The following is a 21,297-nucleotide window of genomic DNA, read 5'->3' on the forward strand; positions in this document are numbered from 1 at the left end:
CATTAGAAAATGAACTTTGGTACTGAGATAGACAGTTTGGAAACCATTGGGTCTGTTGGCTGGCTTGGATGTGGTTTCATGATCGAGGTCTGGCAGTTATTATGGTTACCCAATGAAGCTGTCCATGGTCAAAAAGCCAGAACCAATTCTGCTCTCAAGAGGAGGTCAACTGGTTGGCAAGGCTGACTCCAGCCCTGCAGCCCGGCTGCTGACTCACCTTTCTCCATTGCCCTGAGTCAGACTGCCCTGGGATAGCAGCCATCTTATCTCTTGCTGCCTACTCATCAGCAAGGAGGAGACTTGCTAGGTCTCAACTGTTCTGGTCTACATTGGAAACCACTGCTTTGCTAATTTCTGGGAGAAGCCAGGGAGGCTGCACCACGGATCCAGGGCCCAAGACCCCAAGGACAAATTCACAACATGTGTTCCATCTTGGCAGACATCACCAATCCATCAAAGCACCACTAAGCCCAGGCATGGTGTTAGAATACTTTTCAACATGGCATCCAGACAGCCATTACCAATAGACTGAAGATGAAACATGATCCCTTATAAAGGGAGATACAAAGAAACAGAAAATGCCGATTCTAGCTTTGAAAAGAATCCATTCAAGTGCTAAAATGTAGTTAAAAAAAAAAGAAAAACACAAAAAAGAGGTCTTCACAAGAAAAATAATAAAGAGGAGATGATAGTGAAGCTACAAAGAAAATTAAAGAGCTATCAAAATGGGAACTAAAATTTTAAGAGAACAAATGCTATTTCAGAGGATGCAAGAGACAACTGAATCATCATGCAATAATGGCTTTTAAGGGTTTGATTCTACACATGATGACCAATGTTATTCTCCACCAAGCAGAGAAACAAAGTTGAGGGTAAGGTTTGGAATACAGCTGCAACTAGAGGGCTTAGGGTAGAGGCAATGAAGAATTTCCTGATAGGTTAACAGGGTTGTTAGTGTGTGGAATGAGCCATGGGGAGAAGCTAGAATCTTTGCTGGGATTCCTTGAGAGCTTGACTCTCTCCTACTCGTCTTTGCTTCTAGTGCAGGTTCCCGCCTCTAGAAGATGCTCAGTAATTGTCTGCTGAACTGAACTAGCCAAATGTTAAAAAGTAACAATAGCTAATGTTTTCTGAGTGCTTGCTATGTACCAGGAACTGTGCCTATTGTGCCTATATTATTTTATATATCCTCATAATATCCTATGTGGGTACTATTCATTATGATGCCCATTTCACAGATGTAAGAACTAAGGCTCAGAGACATCAGCTCACTTGCTCACCATCATACAGTTGGTAAATGGCTGTCTTGGGATTTGAACCTGGGCTGGCTGCCTCCAGAGAGTGTACTCTTAACCACTATGCTCCCAACTAGGATAGGTTCTTAGGTACCCAAATATTTTGGGTAAGAGTCAGCCTGCAAAAAAATAAAAATGGCCCTTTGGGGAAACAGAAAGCCATCCTCCCAAGGGGTAGTCTTTCCCATGGTAGGAGGGTACCACTGCCTAACCTCCACCTCGCTAGTCTACAACCAGTTTCGTGCCTCTACTAACCAACTGCAGGAAGAAGCTCCACATTCCCAGGTTTCTGCCTTGGGGCAAGAGAAACAACAGAAAACAAGGATGGCCACTGGCCAGCTGTCAGTGCCTGATACTGGAGACGTATGGTGGGACAGCAGCCCTGGGGAACTTTTTCCTGCTTCTCTCCTAGGGGACCGATCAACATCGAACCTCCTGGAGACCTCCAAGCACCTTCTGCAGAAGCTAAAAGACTGACCCCCGAGTCTAGTCAGCATCATCTTTTTATTTACCCTTCTTCCATCCCAGGGTCCAGAGTGGGGCAGGTAACAGTGAGGGAGGTGGCAGCCACCAGAGGCAGTGCCCCATCATACAATTCGGTCTCTACCCCTCAGCTGATCTAAACAAGGGCATTGCTGACTTCTTATGTAGGAGTCTTAGGAATTGATCTTCCTAAAAATCCATCCTTGGAGTACCTCCCAGAAGCAGGTAAAATAACACCGCTGCAATTGTCCACAAAGCCAGGAGTCTGCATAACATGAGCACTGATTCTTCTGATGCAAAAGATGGCAACTTTGTCAGAGAGAGATGCTTTTCTTTTCTTCTTTTTTTTCCTTTCCTTTCCTTTCCTTTTTTCAGAGTCTCACTCTGTCACCCAGGCTGGAGTGCAGTGGCACGAGCTCAGCTCACTGCAACCTCTGCCTCCCTGGCTCAAGCAAAGGGAGAGATGCTTTTAAGTCACAGGGGATTGTGACTGAAAGGGGTGAGTGGCTTCTTTTTTCAGAAATTTAGGATGCAGAGAACTAGGATTTGTAGAAGGTCACTCCAGGAATCTAATGATCCCAAATAGGCAATTCTCTTTTCTATTCTTAAGACCTCTGTGGACTGAGCAACTGTGCTCAAGAGTGGCCTGCTCTTCTTCACATAACTGCCACTGCAATCAAAAAAGTTCTTCTTGACATCTATCCTAAATCCTTTTGTAGCCTCCAACTTGAGCTCGTTTCCATCTTACAAATTCTCTTAGCTGCCTTGAGGAGGGAGGGAGAGAGGGAGTAAGAATACGAGAGAAGTGGAAGAAAGGAGAGAAAGAGGGAAGAAAAGTGTGTTACCCTTTAAACCAGCATTTCTACTTTTGGGAATTTATCGAAAAGAAATGCACAAAAATGCCTCATGAACTTGATGCTTGTAGTAACAAAAATAGTCATAATAAGTAATGTCCAGCAATAGGTGAATATTTCATGAATATCATTGACATATGGAAAAATCTATTATTCATGTCTAAGTGAAAAAAATCAAGTTGCACAACAATATTATTGTATAATCTCATTTTGTGGGGATAGTTATTATTACTAGTTGTACTATTACTGTGGGCATATAAGCATCCTGGAGACATAAACAGCAAGTGACCAAGAAACTTCTGGTTATCTATTGCAGCATGGCAATCCCCAAAACTTAGAGGCTAGAAGCAACAATTTATGATTATTTGTCATGGTTCCTGGGCTGACTGGGCTCTGCTGGGCGGTTCTTGCTTCTGGTCTCTCATGCATTTGCAGCCAGTGAGCAGTAGGACTACACCCACTTGGGAGCTTTATTGAGCTGGATATCCACGATGGCTCATTCCCATGGGTGACAGTGGATGCTGGATATTGGCCATGAGCTTCACTGAGGCTTTCAACCAGAGGCCCTACACATGGCCTAACTGGCATGTGCCTCTCACAGAAAGGCAACTGGGTTCCAAGAAACAGCATACCAACAGCATGTGTTCAAAAGACCCACTTATGACCTAGCCTCAGAAGTCATGCAGTATCAGTACTGCCATAATGTATTGGTCAAAAGTAAATTACAGGGCCAGCTCCAACTCAAGGCATGGAGACTACATAGAGGCATGTGTAACAGGGGGCTTGGTACACAAGGGTTCACCTATAAGGCTAGCTGACACATTATCCATGGAAGACGGGGTTTTGACAGACTTTCCCCTTCTAATTTCTAATGTAGTCATTAAATGTATAAACTCTCCTGAGTTTATACATTTAACAGTTTGGTTTAATGTCCCGGCTCACTACCTAGCTGTGTGATCTCAAACAAGTTACTTAACCTCTCTGAACCTCAGGGCTTTTAAATCATGGTACCCACTACACAGGGTACTTGTGAAGATTAAGTGAGACATCGTGTGTAAGATGCTTAGAAGTGCCCTGAGCACAGTGGATACACAATAAAAGTAGACAAATTCTATTACTATTATTATTAGACACTGATATAATGTTTAATTTTTAACAAGTGTGTATTACTTTTGTAATTGAAAAAATAGTTTTTAAAGACAAGAAAAAGGCAATGTAGCAGAACTAAAAGATACAAACTCAGAACTCCCAGTCCAGCTGCTTCTTCCAAGGAACCTGCAGAGACCCCTTAGTCATCACAGACACAGAAAATACCTCTAGAAGACCTTGACCCTGCAGACGATTCAGTGGTGTGGTCTGACAACAAAACCTGTGTTGTTCTCTCAGCCACTCCCCAAATCCTCCCAAGCCTGAGCACAGTAAGCTGCAAAATGCGGGAAATGAATTCCCTCAAGAATATAACCAAGAAGATTTGCAGTCACAAAACATGGGCTTTTTATTATCCAGGAACTTAAACCTGTCCAACGACACCACTGACAGGAAAGATTTGCTTTTTAGAAGCATTGACATTTTGGTAGTGAAGTTCGGCGGGGCTTGCTTGGATGGGATTGGTTGGGTTTCCTCAACAATGGAATCCTTGGATCAGTTTGGCAGGAAGGCTCAGAAATGGAATTTCAGGCAGTGAGAACTTCGGTTTCTTCATTTACTCACCCCTTACAAATACACACAGACCCTGTCAACATCACTCTTTCCCTTTGGGGAAAATGTGCCACTGTGGAAATGAAAGAATTTTTAAATATGGGAAGTTATAGCAAATGTCAAGCTTTTAAGAGTTGAAGGCTCTACCTTTTCATTTCTTTTTCAGAAAATCAATACACAGGCATCGCACCATTCCCCTCTGGGTCTCCTCAGCTCACACTTCTTTCTCCCACCCCAAGGATCTCCCACATGTTCTTGATGTTGCCTTGGGGGGAAAATCTACCTGTACAAAAGAAATGGGAAACTCAGTGTCTGCGGGTTAGTTTCTCAAGAGAGGCAATCACTAGAAACTTAAGGAAATGTCAAATATGAATACCTAGCAATTTCACTTGGAGTTGATGACTTGCCTGACTTAAAGCATTAATTAGATGGGGCTGGAATACTTTTAAAGAGCTTCGATATGGAGAATTTTTAGCATCACACTTCAAACAGGGTTCAGCTGGGGAGGAAAAAAAAGTGGGAGAGTCACTCTCTGTAGAACATATATATATATACACACACACATATATATATATTATCCAGGAACTTAAACCTGTATGTACGTGTGTGTGTAAATATATATATATATATATATATATATATATATATATATACACATAGAGCAATTTTTCTGGGGACATCCCGCCATTTATACATCCTGCCTTCTTGGGAAGCAGGGATGTGAAAGGGAAAGTGGGCATTGTTTGATGGATGGGGGGGAAAAAAGAGGTTGTGGCTGAGCATGATGGCTTACGCCTGTAATCCCAGCACTTTGGGAGGCTGAGGCTGGTGGATTACTTGAGGTCAGGAGTTCCAGACCAGCCTAGCCAACATGGTGAAACCCCATCTCTGCTTTAAAAAAAAAAAAATTAGCTGGGTGTGGTGGCACATGCCTCTAATCCCAGCTACTCGGGAGGCTGAGGAAGGAGAATTGCTTGAACCTGGGAGGCGGAGGTTGCAGTGAGCCGAGATCGCATCATTGCACTCTAGCCTGGCCTACAAGAGCGAAACTCAGTCTCAGCAAAAAGAAAAAAAGAGGTTGCAAGAAAATATGGCACTTTTCTAAGTCAGGGGCAACCTAAGGAATAGGAAACGCATTCTTTATGTTGAGAACGCTTTTCTATGACTGAAAATAAACAAAGCAGAATCTATTAAGCCAGAAAGTCAGACAGAGCTGGGGTCACCATTTTCATTTTTCTCTGGCTCCCTTACTTGTTCTGTTTGTGACTTTGAGCAAATTATCTAAAAATCCAAGCCTTGGTTTCCTCATCTGTAAAATGGGAAACCATTCTCATGTCTCTCTGTTCTATGAACATAAGAAGCTGATTCCCACCACAAGGCTGTTGCATTTGCCAATCCCACTGCCTAGAATCCTTTTCCCACAAATATTTGCATGACAGATCCCTAGATCCCTTCTTTTTTCCTTTTTTTTTTTTTTTTTCCTGAGACAGAGTCTCACTCTGTAATCCAGGCTGAAGTGCAGTGGTGCGATCTCGGCTCACTGTAACTTCCACCTCCCAAGTTCAAGTGATTCTCCTGCCTCAGCCTCCTGAGTAGCTGCGATTATAGGCACCCACCACCATGCCTGGCTAATTTTTGTATTTTTAGTAGAGGTGGGGTTTCACCATGTTGGCCAGGCTGGTCTGGAACTCCTGACCTCAAGTGATCCACCACCCTCAGCCTCCAAAAGTGCTGGGATTACAGGCGTGAGCCACAGTGCCTGGCCTCCCTTCTCTTCATCCTTGATGGGACCGAAATGTCGCTTTTAATCTAAAAGTTACTACCCCATAAACTTCTCTCATCCCTTAGTGTTATTCTTCCTAGTATCACATCTGACATTCTGTTGTGCATTTGCATGTGTGTTTAATTATTGTCTGTCTCCCTCATTATATTATAAACTCCATGGCAAAAGGGAACTTATCCACTTTGTTAATACCTGTATCTCCAAAGCCTCATCCAATGCCCGGCATAGTCAATGCCCAGCTAATATTTGCTGCATGAATGGACTCTCAGTCAATAGCTACCATCCATTACACACTTCTCACGTGCCAGGCACTGTTTAAACCACTTTATTAAAATTATCTCACTTAACCCTCAGAACAACCCTATGAGGTGGATAGTCTTACTAACCACATGATAGGGTTTCACTGTGTTCCCACCCAAATCTCATCTTGAAATGTAGCTCCCATAATCCCCATGTATCATAGGAGGGACCCAGTGGGAGGTAGTTGAATCATGGGGCCGTGTCTTTGCCATGCTGTTCTCATGATAGTGAATAAGTCTCATGAGATCTGATGGTTTTTTAAAGGGGAGTTCCCCTGCACAAGCTCTTGCTGGCCACCATGTAAGACGTGACTTTGCTCCTCATTAGCCTTTTGCCATGATTGTGAGGCCTCCCCAGCCAGGTGGAACTGTGAGTCAATTAAACCCCTTTCCTTTGTAAATTACTCAATCTTGGAAACGTCTTTATTGGCAGTGTAAGAAGAGACTGATAATCCCATTTTATAAAGAAGGGAACTGAGGCACAGAAATATTGAATAAACTTGTCTAAAGTCAAGGTGGTAATAACAGCCAGGCAGCCCAGCCCCAGATCCCGCACTCTTAGCAACTGAGCTCCTATACCCTTGATTCAATAGACCTTTAGACCTCAACCTCTATACAGCTTGGGTTCAATGAAACTCTGACTATATATGATTAGGTCAGAGGAGCAGGGATTGGAAGCCAAGCCTTTAATCAGGACCCTTCACCAAAGCTTTTGTCCTTCTTTCTGTATCTGTTCACCAGCAGCTCCTGTATACTGTGTTCTCATTTATCTCTTTAATACTTAGCCACTTATATGATGTTTCTCCACTCTCTGAGTAGAGACTTTATGTGTATCCACCAGAGTACCCAATGTATATCCACCTTAGGCCTATGCACAGGTATTTGCCTACAGAAAGCAGATGTTAAGTACTTTTTGGAAAAATTTCTGGATGAATAAAACATTTTGAAATGCTTTTCAACAGAACACAGCAAGGCTGTTTAATAAAAGAGAGCTATAAAATGCAAGGATGCTGACAAAGCAAGCAGAACTCAATATAAGTATTCTTTGTCTTAATAAACCTAACTCTTCATACTTCTCCCCCTCAGAACCTTTGCACATGCTGTTTCCTTTGCTTGAAACACTTTCTCCTTCCAACTTTTCTGCCTTTTAACCTTTTCCTGGTCTTCTAAATCTCAGTAAAGATTTTTCTGATTCCTACTCCAAAACATTCCTTCATAGCATTCACTACAGCTTGCAGTTAATGCATTTTCTTCCGTGGCTCTTCAGCTGATGTTTTTCTTGCCTAACAGAATCTAAGCTCCATGCAGGCTAAACAGACCATGTCTATTTTGTTCACCATGCCCTTCAAGGGCACAGCTCAGAATAGGTACATAATGCATGAATGCATTAATGCAGTTTTGAAATATCAAGTTTACAAATATAAAGACCTTTAGTGGGTCTCTTTTCTTAAGTAGTGACTTAAGTAGGACATACTCACCATTTTTCTCTACATTGTGTGCAGTATAGCATATCTTCATGGTACCCCCACCCCACTGGGAATAAGTACCAATATTGCAGACTGGTTTTGAGCATGGATGTTGGTCCTGGGATTGAATCCTGGCTAATTAATATAATCAGTACCTTAACTCTCCACCACTTCAAAATGTTATTTCAAAGTGCTTAGGACAAGAACAAGAACAGCATAGACTTAAAAAAAAACTGGTAATACTGAGAGGATATGGAGCAACTGGAACTCTCATACTCTGCTATTGGGAATCTAAATTAGTAAAATTTTACAAAGCAATTCAGCAGTGTCTGTTAAAGATGAGGATGCACATACTCTAAAACATAATAAATATACTTCCGTGTATACATTACCCCAGAGAAATTTTCATATATAAGTACTTCTCATGGAGAGTCATGTCAAGATATTAACTTTGGTTTATAACAGCAAAATCCTGGAACCAATTTAAATGAATGAACATATTTAATACAATAAATTATAAATAAATAAATCGGTAAGTTCCTACAGCAAAATGCTATGTAGTAATTCAAATGAGTGAACTAGATCTTCATGTAGCAACAAAAATGGGCCTCAAAAATACAATGTTGAATGACAAAAGCAGTGTACAGAATGGCAGTTTCAGTATAAAAGAAAGCAAAAGGCTGGGCACAGTGATGTGCACCTGTAGTCCCAACTACTTAGGAGGCTAAGGTGCAAGGGTCACTTGAGCCCTGGATTTCAAAGCTGTAAAGCACCATGACTGCACCTGTGAATAGCCACTGCACTCCAGCCTGGGCAACATAGCAAGACCCTGTCTCTAAAAAAGAAAGAAAGAAAGAATATGCAGACATGGCACTGGACACTGCACACAGCCTGCAGCATGGTGGTTGCCTCTAGAGAAAGAAGATGGAAAAGAATGAGAACAGAGCTTCTTCAGAGGAGACTTCAACTGCATCTATAGTGTCATTTCTTTCTTTAAAGAGAGCTGAAGTAAATATGGAAAAATGTTAAAATGTATTAAATCTGAGTGATGAGTACACCAGGTTTTGCAGATGTGTTTATTTTAAGAATTTTTACATGTGAACTATTGTATAACATTTTAAATGGCTACCAAGAAAGGAAGAGAGACAGAGAGAGACTGAGTGAGAGATCTGGATTCTAGCTCTGCCACTGGACCTCAGACAAGGAATGTAAGCTTCCTGAGATGGTGGAGCCAAGATGGCCAGATAGGAACAGCTCCGGTCTCCAGCTCCCAGCCCCAGCGACACAGAAGACGGGTGATTTCTGCATTTCTGCTTGAGGTACCGGTTTCATCTCACTAGGGAGTGCCTAACAGTGGGTGCAGGACAGTCAGTGAAGCGCACTGTGCGGGAGCCGAAGCAGGGCGAGGCATTGCCTCACTCGGGAAGCGCAAGGGGTCAGGGAGTTCCCTTTCCTAGCCAAAGAAAGGGGAAACAGACGGCACCTGGAATATCGGGTCAGTCCCATCCTAATACTGCGCTTTTCCAACGGGCCTGGAAAACGGCACACTAGGAGATTGTGTCCCGCACCTGGCTCGGAGGGTCCTATGCCCACGGAGTCTCGCTGATTGCTAGCACAGCAGTCTGAGATCAAGCTGCAAGGCGGCAGCGAGGCTGGGGGAGGGGCGCCCACCATTGCCCAGGCTTGCTTAGGTAAACAAAGCAGCCAGGAAGCTCGAACTGGGTGGAGCCCACCACAGCTCAAGGAGGCCTGCCTGCCTCTGTAGGCTCCACCTCTGGGGGCAGGGCACAGACAAACAAAAACTCAGCAAGAACCTCCACAGACTTAAATGTCCCTGTCTGACTGACAGCTTTGAAGAGAGTAGTGGTTCTCCCAGCACGCAGCTGGAGATCTGAGAACGGACAGACTGCCTCCTAAAGTGGGTCCCTCACCCCTGAGCAGCCTAACTGGGAGGCACCCCCCCAGTAGGGACAGACTGACACCTCATTCAACCGGGTACTCCTCTGAGACAAAACTTTCAGAGGAACTATCAGACAGCTGAATTTGTGGTCTCACGAAAATCCGCTGTTCTGCAGCCACCGCTGCTGACACCCAGCCAAACAGGGTCTGGAGTGGACCTCTAGTAAACTCCAACAGACCTGCAGCTGAGGGTCCTGTCTGGTAGAAGGAAAACTAACAAACAGAAAGGACATCCACACCAAAAACCCATCTGTACATCACCATCATCAAAGACAAAAAGTAGATAAAACCACAAAGATGGGGGAAAAACAGAGCAAAAAAACTGGAAACTCTAAAAAACAGAGCACCTCTCCTCCTCCAAAGGAACGCAGTTCCTCACCAGCAACGGAACAAAGCTGGATGGAGGATGACTTTGATGAGTTGAGAGAAGAAGGCTTCAGACGATCAAACTACTCTGAGCTACGAGAGGAAATTCAAAACAATAGCAAAGAAGTTAAAAACTTTGAAAAAACATTAGAAGAATGGATAACTAGAATAACCAATGGAGAGAATGGAGAGAAGAGCTTAAAGGAGATGATGGAGCTGAAAGCCAAGTTTCGAGAACTACGCGAAGATTGCAGAAGCCTCAGTAGCAGATGCGATCAACTGGAAGAAAGAGTATCGCTGATGGAAGATGAAATGAATGAAATGAAGAGAGAAGGGAAGTTTAGAGAAAAAAGAATAAAAATAAATGAACAAAGCCTCCAAGAAATTTGGGACTATGTGAAAAGACCAAACCTACGTCTGATTGGTGTACCTGAAAATGATGGGGAGAATGGAACCAAGTTGGAAAACACTCTGCAAGATATTATCCAGGAGAACTTCCCCAATCTAGCAAGGCAGGCCAGCATTCAGATTCAGGAAATACAGAGAACACCACAAAGATACTCCTCGAGAAGGGCAACTCCAAGACACATAATTGTCAGATTCACCAAAGTTGAAATGAAGGAAAAAATGTTAAGGGCAGCCAGAGAGAAAGGTCGGGTTACCCACAAAGGGAAGCCCATCAGACTAACAGCTGATCTCTCAGCAGAAACTCTACAAGCCAGAAGAGAGTGGGGGCCGATATTCAACATTCTTAAAGAAAAGAATTTTCAACCCAGAATTTCCTATCCCGCCAAACTAAGCTTCATAAGTGAAGGAGAAATAAAATACTTTACAGACAAGCAAATGCTGAGTGATTTTGTCACCACCAGGCCTGCCCTAAAAGAGCTCCTGGAGGAAGCACTAAACATGGAAATGAACAACCGGTACCAGCCACTGCAAAAACATGCCAAATTGTAAAGACCATCGACGCTAGGAAGAAACTATAGCAACTAATGAGCAAAATAACCAACTAACATCATAATAACAGGATCAGATTCACACATAACAATATTAACTTTAAATGTAAATGGGCTAAATGCTCCAATCAAAAGACACAGACTGGCAAACTGGATAAGGAGTCAGGACCCATCAGTGTGCTGTATTCAGGAAACCCATCTCACGAGCAGAGACACACATAGACTCAAAATGAAGGGATGGAGGAAGATCTATCAAGCAACTGGAAAACAAAAAAAGGCAGGGGTTGCAATCCTAGTCTCTGATAAAATAGACTTTAAACCAACAAAGATCAAAAGAGACAAAGAAGGCCATTACATAATGGTAAAGGGATCAACTCAACAAGAAGAGCTAACTATCCTAAATATATATGCACCCAACACAGGAGCACCCAGATTCATAAAGCAAGTCCTCAGTGACCTACAAAGGGACTTAAACTCCCACACAATAATAATGGGAGATTTTAACACCCCACTGTCAGCTTTAGACAGATCAACGAGACAGAAAGTTAACAAGGATATCCAGGAATTGAACTCAGCTCTACATAAAGTGGACCTAATAGACATCTACAGAACTCTCCACCCCAAGTCAACAGAATATACATTTTTTTCAGCACCACACCACACCTATTCCAAAATTGACCACATAGTTGGAAGTAAAGCTCTCCTCAGCAAATGTAAAAGAACAGAAATTATAACAAACTGTCTCTCAGACCACAGTGCAATCAAACTAGAACTCAGGATTAAGAAACTCACTCAAAACTGCTCAACTACATGGAAACTGAACAACCTGCTCCTGAATGACTATTGGGTACATAATGAAATGAAGGCAGAAATAAAGATGTTCTTTGAAACCAACGAGAACAAAGACACAACATACCAGAATCTCTGGGACACATTCAAAGCAGTGTGTAGAGGGAAATTTATAGCACTAAATGCCCACAAGAGAAAGCAGGAAAGATCAAAAATTGACACCCTAACATCACAATTAAAAGAACTAGAAAAGCAAGAGCAAACACATTCAAAAGCTAGCAGAAGGCTAGAAATAACTAAAATCAGAGCAGAACTGAAGGAAATAGAGACACAAAAAACCCTTCAAAAAATTAATGAATCCAGGAGCTGGTTTTTTGAAAAGATCAACAAAATTGATGGACCGCTAGCAAGACTAATAAAGAAGAAAAGAGAGAAGAATCAAATAGATGCAATAAAAAACGAAAAAGGGGATATCACCACCGATCCCACAGAAATACAATGTACCATCAGAGAATACTACAAACACCTCTATGCAAATAAACTAGAAAATCTAGAAGAAATGGATAAATTCCTCGACAAATACACCCTCCCAAGACTAAACCAGGAAGAAGTTGAATCTCTGAATAGACCAATAACAGGTTCTGAAATTGTGGCAATAATCAATAGCTTACCAACCAAAAAGAGTCCAGGACCTGATGGATTCACAGCTGAATTCTACCAGAGGTACAAGGAGGAACTGGTACCATTCCTTCTGAAACTATTCCAATCGATAGAAAAAGAGGGAATCCTCCCTAACACATTTTATGAAGCCAGCATCGTCCTGATACCAAAACCTGGCAGAGACATAACCAAAAAAGAGAATTTCAGACCAATATCCTTGATGAACATTGATGCAAAAATCCTCAGTAAAATACTGGCAAACCGAATCCAGCAGCACATCAAAAAGCTTATCCACCATGATCAAGTGGGCTTCATCCCTGGGATGCAAGGCTGGTTCAACATACGCAAATCAATAAATGTAATCCAGCATATAAACAGAACCAAAGACAAAAACCACATGATTATCTCAATAGATGCAGAAAAGGCCTTTGACAAAATTCAACAACCCTTCATGCTAAAAACTCTCAATAAATTAGGTATTGATGGGATGTATCTCAAAATAATAAGAGCTATCTACGACAAACCCACAGCCAATATCATACTGAACGGGCAAAAACTGGAAGCATTCCCTCTGAAAACTGGCACAAGACAAGGATGCCCTCTCTCACCGCTCTTATTCAACATAGTGCTGGAAGTTCTGGCCAGGGCAATCAGGCAGGAGAAGGAAATAAAGGGTATTCAATTAGGAAAAGAGGAGGTCAAATTGTCCCTGTTTGCAGATGACATGATTGTATATCTAGAAAACCCCATTGTCTCAGCCCAAAATCTCCTTAAGCTGATTAGCAACTTCAGCAAAGTCTCAGGATACAAAATTAAGGTACAAAAATCACAAGCATTCTTGTACACCAATAACAGACAAACAGAGAGCCAAATCATGAGTGAACTCCCATTCACAATTGCTTCAAAGAGAATAAAATACCTAGGAATCCAACTTACAAGGGATGTGAAGGACCTCTTCAAGGAGAACTACAAACCACTGCTCAATGAAATAAAAGAGGATACAAACAAATGGAAGAACATTCCATGCTCATGGGTTGGAAGAATCAATATCGTGAAAATGGCCATACTGCCCAAGGTAATTTATAGATTCAATGCCATCCCCATCAAGCTACCAATGACTTTCTTCACAGAATTGGAAAAAACTACTTTCAAGTTCATATGGAACCAAAAAAGAGCCCGCATCGCCAAGTCAATCCTAAGCCAAAAGAACAAAGCTGGAGGCATCACGCTACCTGACTTTAAACTATACTACAAGGCTACAGTAACCAAAACAGCTGGTACTGGTACCACAACAGAGACATAGATCAATGGAACAGAACAGAGCCCTCAGAAATGATGCCGCATAGCTACAACTATCTGATCTTTGACAAACCTGACAAAAACAAGAAATGGGGAAAGGATTCCCTATTTAATAAATGGTGCTGGGAAAACTGGCTAGCCATATGTAGAAAGCTGCAACTGGATCCCTTCCTTACACCTTATACAAAAATTAATTCAAGATGGATTAAAGACTTATATGTTAGACCTAAAACCATTAAAATCCTACAAGAAAACCTAGGCAATACCATTCAGGACATAGGCGTGGGCAAGGACTTCATGTCTAAAACACCAAAAGCAATGGCAACAAAAGCCAAAATCGACAAATGGGATCTCATTAAACTAAAGAGCTTCTGCACAGCAAAAGAAACTATCATCAGAGTGAACAGGCAACCTACACAATGGGAGAAAATTTTCGCAACCTACTCATCTGACAAAGGGCTAATATCCAGAATCTACAATGAACTCAAACAAATTTACAAGAAAAAAACAAACAACCCCATCAAAAAGTGGGCAGAGGACATGAACAGACACTTCTCAAAAGAAGACATTTATGCAGCCAAAAAACACATGAAGAAATGCTCATCATCACTGGCCATCAGAGAAATGCAAATCAAAACCACAGTGAGATACCATCTCACACCAGTTAGAATGGCCATCATTAAAAAATCAGGAAACAACAGGTGCTGGAGAGGATGTGGAGAAATAGGAACACTTTTACACTGTTGGTGGGACTGTAAACTAGTTCAACCATTGTGGAAGTCAGTGTGGCGATTCCTCAGGGATCTCGAACTAGAAATACCATTTGACCCAGCCATCCCATTACTGGGTATATACCCAAAGGACTATAAATCATGCTGCTATAAAGACACATGCACACGTATGTTTATCGCAGCACTATTCACAATAGCAAAGAGTTGGAACCAACCCAAATGTCCAACAACGATAGACTGGATTAAGAAAATGTGGCACATATACACCATGGAATACTATGCAGCCATAAAAAATGATGAGTTCGTGTCCTTTGTAGGGACATGGATGAAACTGGAAAACATCATTCTCAGTAAACTATCGCAAGGACAAAAAACCAAACACCGCATGTTCTCACTCATAGGTGGGAATTGAACAATGAGAACTCATGGACACAGGAAGGGGAACATCACACTCCGGGGACTGTTGTGGGGTGGGGGGAGGGGGGAGGGACAGCATTAGGAGATACACCTAATGCTAAATGACGAGTTAATGGGTGCAGGAAATCAACATGGCACATGGATACATATGTAACAAACCTGCACATTGTGCACATGTACCCTAAAACCCTAAAGTATAATAAAAAAAAAAAAAAGAAAAAAAAAAAAAAAAAGCTTCCTGAGAACTTAGCTTGCAAAATAGCGTTGTCAGTGTTCAAATTTCAGGGTTGACTGTGAGAATGAATGAAAATAAATGTGTAGAATGACTTCTAGATATTATCCATTGGAATATCATTTCAGAGTGAGTCCCTAATGACTTTCTAAATATGCTTAATTCAGGGGGACTTTTTAAAAAAAAACTGATCAGAAATTATATAGATGTATTTTCAAGACAAATCTGACCCCACAAAAAATAAAACATTGCTGCTGTTTATGCAAAAACTATATATTAGGTTGGTGCAAAAGTAATTGTAGTTTTTGCCAGTTACTTTTGCACCAACCTAATACAGGCACACTATATGGACATATATAAGCATAGATTATTTATTAACTGTAATTTCCCTGAGGGAGGGGAACTGTGATGATTGGAGAACAAGAGTAGAAGGAAAATGTACTTTTCCTTGCTATTATTTTTGATTATGTACCATGTATGTAGATTACCTATTCCAAAAACAAGTGTAATTTATTTTTAAATTAATCTGAAGGTCATGATCTTCTCTGCACCTCCAATTTAAATCTACTTAAAAAGGAAAGATCCTAAAATCCAAGCTCTGAAGAGGTTCTTAAGAGGTTATAGAGTCCCGTCTCTTTCCTGAACACATATAGCAGGAAATGCCACCTCAGCCCCATATTCTTCATGCAATTGAACAAAAGAAAAAGCATGAGATTTGGGATCAGGGGATCCTATCACCATGAATTATTAACTGTGTAGATCTAAGCAAGTTGCTTAAGCTCTCAGAGCCCCAGTTTCATTTCTAAGATGAGGAGAATGGCAACACCACCTCTCATTGTTGTGTGAGGCTCTCAGAGCTCCAGTTTCATTCCTAAGATGAGGATAATGGCAGCACCACCTCTCACAGTTGTGTGAGGAGAATGGAGTCACCACCTCTCATGGTTGTGTGAAGAGAATGGCGGCTCCACCTCTCACAGTTGTGTGAAGAGAATGGAGGCATCACCTCTCATGGTCGTGTGAGAATGGCAGCGCCACCTCTCATGGTTGTGTGAGAAGAATGGCAACACCACCTCCCATGGTTGTGTGAGGCTCTCAGAGCCCCAGCTTCATTCCTAAGATGAGGATAATGGCAGCACCACCTCTCACAGTTGTGTGAGGAGAATGGCGGCAACGCCACTCATGGTTGTGTGAGGAGAATGGCGGCACCACCTCTCATGGCTGTGTGAGGCTCTCAGAGCCCCAGTTTCATTTCTAAGATGAGGAGAATGGAGGCACCGCCTCTCATGGTTGTGTTAGAATATAAGCATAACTTTAAAATAGTATCCACTGATTGTATGAGGTGCTACTTGTAATGCTGAGGTTATCCCTCAAAAGCATTGATTCAATCATTTTCACTTCCATGGGAGTGCAAAATAAACATATGCCTAGGGCCCCCATAGGAGCCAACGAAGTCATTTTTGCTTCAGAGCTAAACCAGTTTTTCTTCTCTCCACAGCAAACATCTTGACAGTGATCATCCTCTCCCAGCTGGTGGCAAGAAGGCAGAAGTCCTCCTACAACTATCTCTTGGCACTCGCTGCTGCCGACATCTTGGTCCTCTTTTTCATAGTGTTTGTGGACTTCCTGTTGGAAGATTTCATCTTGAACATGCAGATGCCTCAGGTCCCCGACAAGATCATAGAAGTGCTGGAATTCTCATCCATCCACACCTCCATATGGATTACTGTTCCATTAACCATTGACAGGTATATCGCTGTCTGCCACCCACTCAAGTACCACACGGTCTCATACCCAGCCCGCACCCGGAAAGTCATTGTAAGTGTTTACATCACCTGCTTCCTTACCAGCATCCCCTATTACTGGTGGCCCAACATCTGGACTGAAGACTACGTCAGCACCTCTGTGCATCACGTCCTCATCTGGATCCACTGCTTCACCGTCTACCTGGTGCCCTGCTCCATCTTTTTCATCTTGAACTCAATCATTGTGTACAAGCTCAGGAGGAAGAGCAATTTTCGTCTCCGTGGCTACTCCACGGGGAAGACCACTGCCATCTTGTTCACCATTACCTCCATCTTTGCCACACTTTGGGCCCCCCGCATCATCATGATTCTTTACCACCTCTATGGGGCGCCCATCCAGAACCGCTGGCTGGTGCACATCATGTCCGACATTGCCAACATGCTAGCCCTTCTGAACACAGCCATCAACTTCTTCCTCTACTGCTTCATCAGCAAGCGGTTCCGCACCATGGCAGCCGCCACGCTCAAGGCTTTCTTCAAGTGCCAGAAGCAACCTGTACAGTTCTACACCAATCATAACTTTTCCATAACAAGTAGCCCCTGGATCTCGCCAGCAAACTCACACTGCATCAAGATGCTGGTGTACCAGTATGACAAAAATGGAAAACCTATAAAAGTATCCCCGTGATCCCATAGTTGTGGCAACTACTGCCTCTGTCTAATCCATTTCCAGATGGGAAGGTGTCCCATCCTGTGGCTGAGCGGCTCTCCTTAAGAGTGCTAATCCGATTTCCTGTCTCCCGCAGACTGGGCAATTCTCAGACTGGTAGATGAGAAGAGATGGAAGAGAAGAAAGGAGAGCATGAAGCTTGTTTTTACTTAATGCATTTATTTCCACAGAGTTGCAATGACAGCAAAAGTTCCTACCAGTTTGAAGATGCCATTGGAACTTGTGTCATCATCCTGTGACCAGTTAGGACACAAAGTAGAGAAGTAGTCTGTAATTTCGCCCTGGTACCATCCACAGTCACTGGGAACCCTTCATTTATGTGACTTACCAAGCCCCAGTAGCACGTAGCTGAGCCTGCACTCTTCTTCCGAGAGCTGAGGTCATTCATCACTTCCCTCTGCTGTTCCCAGGAGCTAACAATAATGACTATTTCAGGATTTTTTTCAAGGTGCCCTTTGTCCTAGAGAGGGTTGTGGTTGAATTGGCTCTGGCACTCCTAGCTTCAGAATGACACTGTGGGAATAGAAGAGTATTGGATCCCATCCAAACTCTGGCCAGAGCTTCTTCAGGAAATCTCCAAACCCACATAGCTGTGATCTCAAACCTGGGGTCTAAAAGGCAGTTTTCTATTTATCATTATGTATAGATTTTCTCTGTCTCCTCCAAAACAAAGACCCTGCCTGGTGCGCAGGGGGAAAGGAGGAATTCTTGAGCCCAGAAAAACAAAAAAATAAGCCCACACTTGCCATTGTTTCAACCCATCCCTGTGTCAGCTGCATACGATCCCATTACTCAAAATTGCTTCTTGTTATGGTATCACTCGAGCTTCCCTGAGAAGCCTTTTTACGTGTCAAGTTGCCAACCCTGCCTCCTTGCTTGCTGAGGCCCTCACCAAATTGTTTTATTTGAAGTGACTTCCGAACTGAATTTAATATTCAAGGGTCAGGAACTGCAGCTCTGCGGGTATGAGAGGAGGTGTTCTCAGCTCTGTCTCACAGCCCAGCTGGCATTGCCATTTCGCCACAAACGCAGACATAAAAGGTGCCCATGCTGACGCCTCGTCTGCCCTTTGACGCACATGGCTCAAAAGGGTGATGCCAGTTCTTGGTAAAGCTATTTAACCCAGATCCTTTGTAAAATTATAAAATGTAAGTGTGTTTATTTATTCTACCCTTGCCTGTCCAAGGCAAGAACATTTCTAGGATGTAATGAATAGGGGCATCCCTGGAAATTGCTACTTATGTGTGCACCACACACACACACACACGATTATATTCCTCTTATTTAGCTTTTCTTTTTTCTTTTTTTTTTTTTAACTTCTCTCTCAGATTCCCAGTATTCGAATTCATCCCTGTTTTGGAATAAATTTGCCAAAATGACTTTGAAATTGCATGACATTTTTGGTGACCAAAAAACAGCAGACAGTCCACCTGGAATATTTAGTTCCTCGGGCTGGATTTTTACTGCATTTTGTCCCTAAGTTGGAAGACATGTCTATCTTTTTTAAGGGAATTTGCAATAAATGAATGGGGTAAGAAAAGGCCCCATGGCAACACAAACCCTAAACTTCAGCCAATACTCTCAATTCTAAGTCAATACAAACTTAGGTCATATTAGTCCTGGTGATCCTAATTCTTACCCCTTTTAAAGGATTGCAATAGAATCTCATCAGAGCCAAGGATTAGATTCTAAAGTCAGTGCAAAAGATAAAACCTTACAGAGCCGAAGTTACCTTTGCAAAAGATCCTCAAAAAAGAGCCATGTTGGAAATTATATTCCATTGCTTTCAAAACCTAACACAGCTAAGTTTTTCTCTAGCATTGGAACAAGTTGCTGTTTCTCTGGTTGATGACAAGACAGAACTGGCTCTCATTTAGGGACCATATTGTGTGATTCTAATGTATCTGAGAATATTAGGACCACCCTGGTGCATCAAGATGCTTCCACTCAAAGAAGTTCATGGAAGTCGTCTGACTGAGGGACAGATCTCCCATCTCCCACGCTCCCCAGGGCGTATGCTCATTGAGTGGAATGGTAAGCAGATTCCCTCACCTCCCTTAAATTGCATTTCTCTCTCTCTTTTTTGCCAAGCACGTGTAATTGAACATGTGTTCATTAAATGTGTGTATGATGCAATTCCACCATACCCCCTTATGAATGGACATTAACCAAAGGCTACCTATACTGAATATATATATATATTTTTTAAACATGTAACTCTGAAAAATGCTAGTTTGAGCTATACATGAATGAGTCAAAGTGCAATATCTAAAAAGGTTAAGCAATTCCTTTTTGAGAATGTATATAAGATGGAAAACATGTATGTGACTCTCCATGCTCTCTGCTCCATGTTTTTAATTGTGTGTAACAATTAATTGTTGATGTTTAAAAACTGGGTGTGCATTGGGAACATTTTCCTCAGACACTTTAATTTATTACTTCTCTACGATAGAGGCTCTACCACGTGGTATTGTGATCTCTTTTCCTCTGAATATATTTTATATTTTGCTAAATGATATTTAAAAGAGGTCCAATTCTCGAAGGCACTCCAGTGAATTGCTGTCTTCTGCTTAAAATGCAAATGAATGCCCATTGGGTTAGGTTGATTCATATCTCTTAAAATTTATTTCAGACTAAGGACTTTTAATTTATTATTATTTATAGTAATAATTATGGACATCATGAAATGGGTTTTTTTAACTTTAAAACTTTAAAAACTTGTAAGCCTTTTCTTTCAGGCCAGTTTTGACAATAAAGCCTTGAATTTTGAAGCCTGTCACGTAAACGGCTGCTGCTAGTGGCACTAAAGCAATTGTCTTATCGTGGGTTTTTGTGGTGCCTCTTTCAAAGATGGTTAACTAGCTTCTCTCTTGCTATATGATTTGTGTCCTTGGTTGGACATTGCAATGATCATATGCACCACCATGCTGTGTCTTTTTATTGAACAACTTGACGGCTGAAATGTCTCATGGGGAAGGAAATGAGGGGAATGACAGACAAACCATAAAAGACAGACCAGAATGGGCATGAACTTGTGTGTTGCAAACACCCTGCTATTGGAAAAGATCACTTTGCACAGTTGGTACCTCCTGGTTCAACATGGGGAGACTACCCGAAGTGAATAAAAGACTCTAATGTTGGCTATTCCAGTTCAGAGAATGGAATAGAAAGTTACCATAGAAAAAAAGCAAATGTTCATATTTTCTTAATTAGATTATATATTGTGTTTGGACTTGTTTGTATTATAATAAATTCTAATATGGTGCACACTTGGTGTTTGGTATTTGCATCTATGTTCAAGCAATTGCAGTATGCTGATTTTTTATTACTATAATTTTTAATTGATAAATCATAATTGTATACATTTATGGGATACAATGTGATGTTTTGATATATGTATACAATGTGGAATAATTAAATCAAGCTAAATTAACACATCTGTCACTTCACTTATCATTTTTTTGTGGTGAGAAATTTGAAATTTATTATCTTAGTTATTTTGAAACATACATTGTTACTGACTCCACTCACCCTGCTA

General features: G+C 41.8%; 1 protein-coding gene across 1 annotated transcript in view; it reads left to right on the top strand.

Moving 5' to 3' along the window:
* The window catches only part of GPR139 (G protein-coupled receptor 139), a 52,032-nt gene extending 31,004 nt beyond the window's left edge, over positions 1 to 21,028 (top strand). The window contains exon 2 of the mRNA XM_055299043.2: positions 16,783 to 21,028. Coding sequence (XP_055155018.1) covers positions 16,783 to 17,717 — 935 coding nt within the window. The 3' untranslated portion in view covers positions 17,718 to 21,028. The remainder of the gene's footprint in view (positions 1 to 16,782) is intronic.
* The last annotated feature ends 269 nt before the right edge of the window (positions 21,029 to 21,297 follow it).

Source organism: Symphalangus syndactylus, chromosome 11 (assembly GCF_028878055.3).
Source record: "Symphalangus syndactylus isolate Jambi chromosome 11, NHGRI_mSymSyn1-v2.1_pri, whole genome shotgun sequence".
Lineage (NCBI taxonomy): Eukaryota > Metazoa > Chordata > Mammalia > Primates > Hylobatidae > Symphalangus > Symphalangus syndactylus.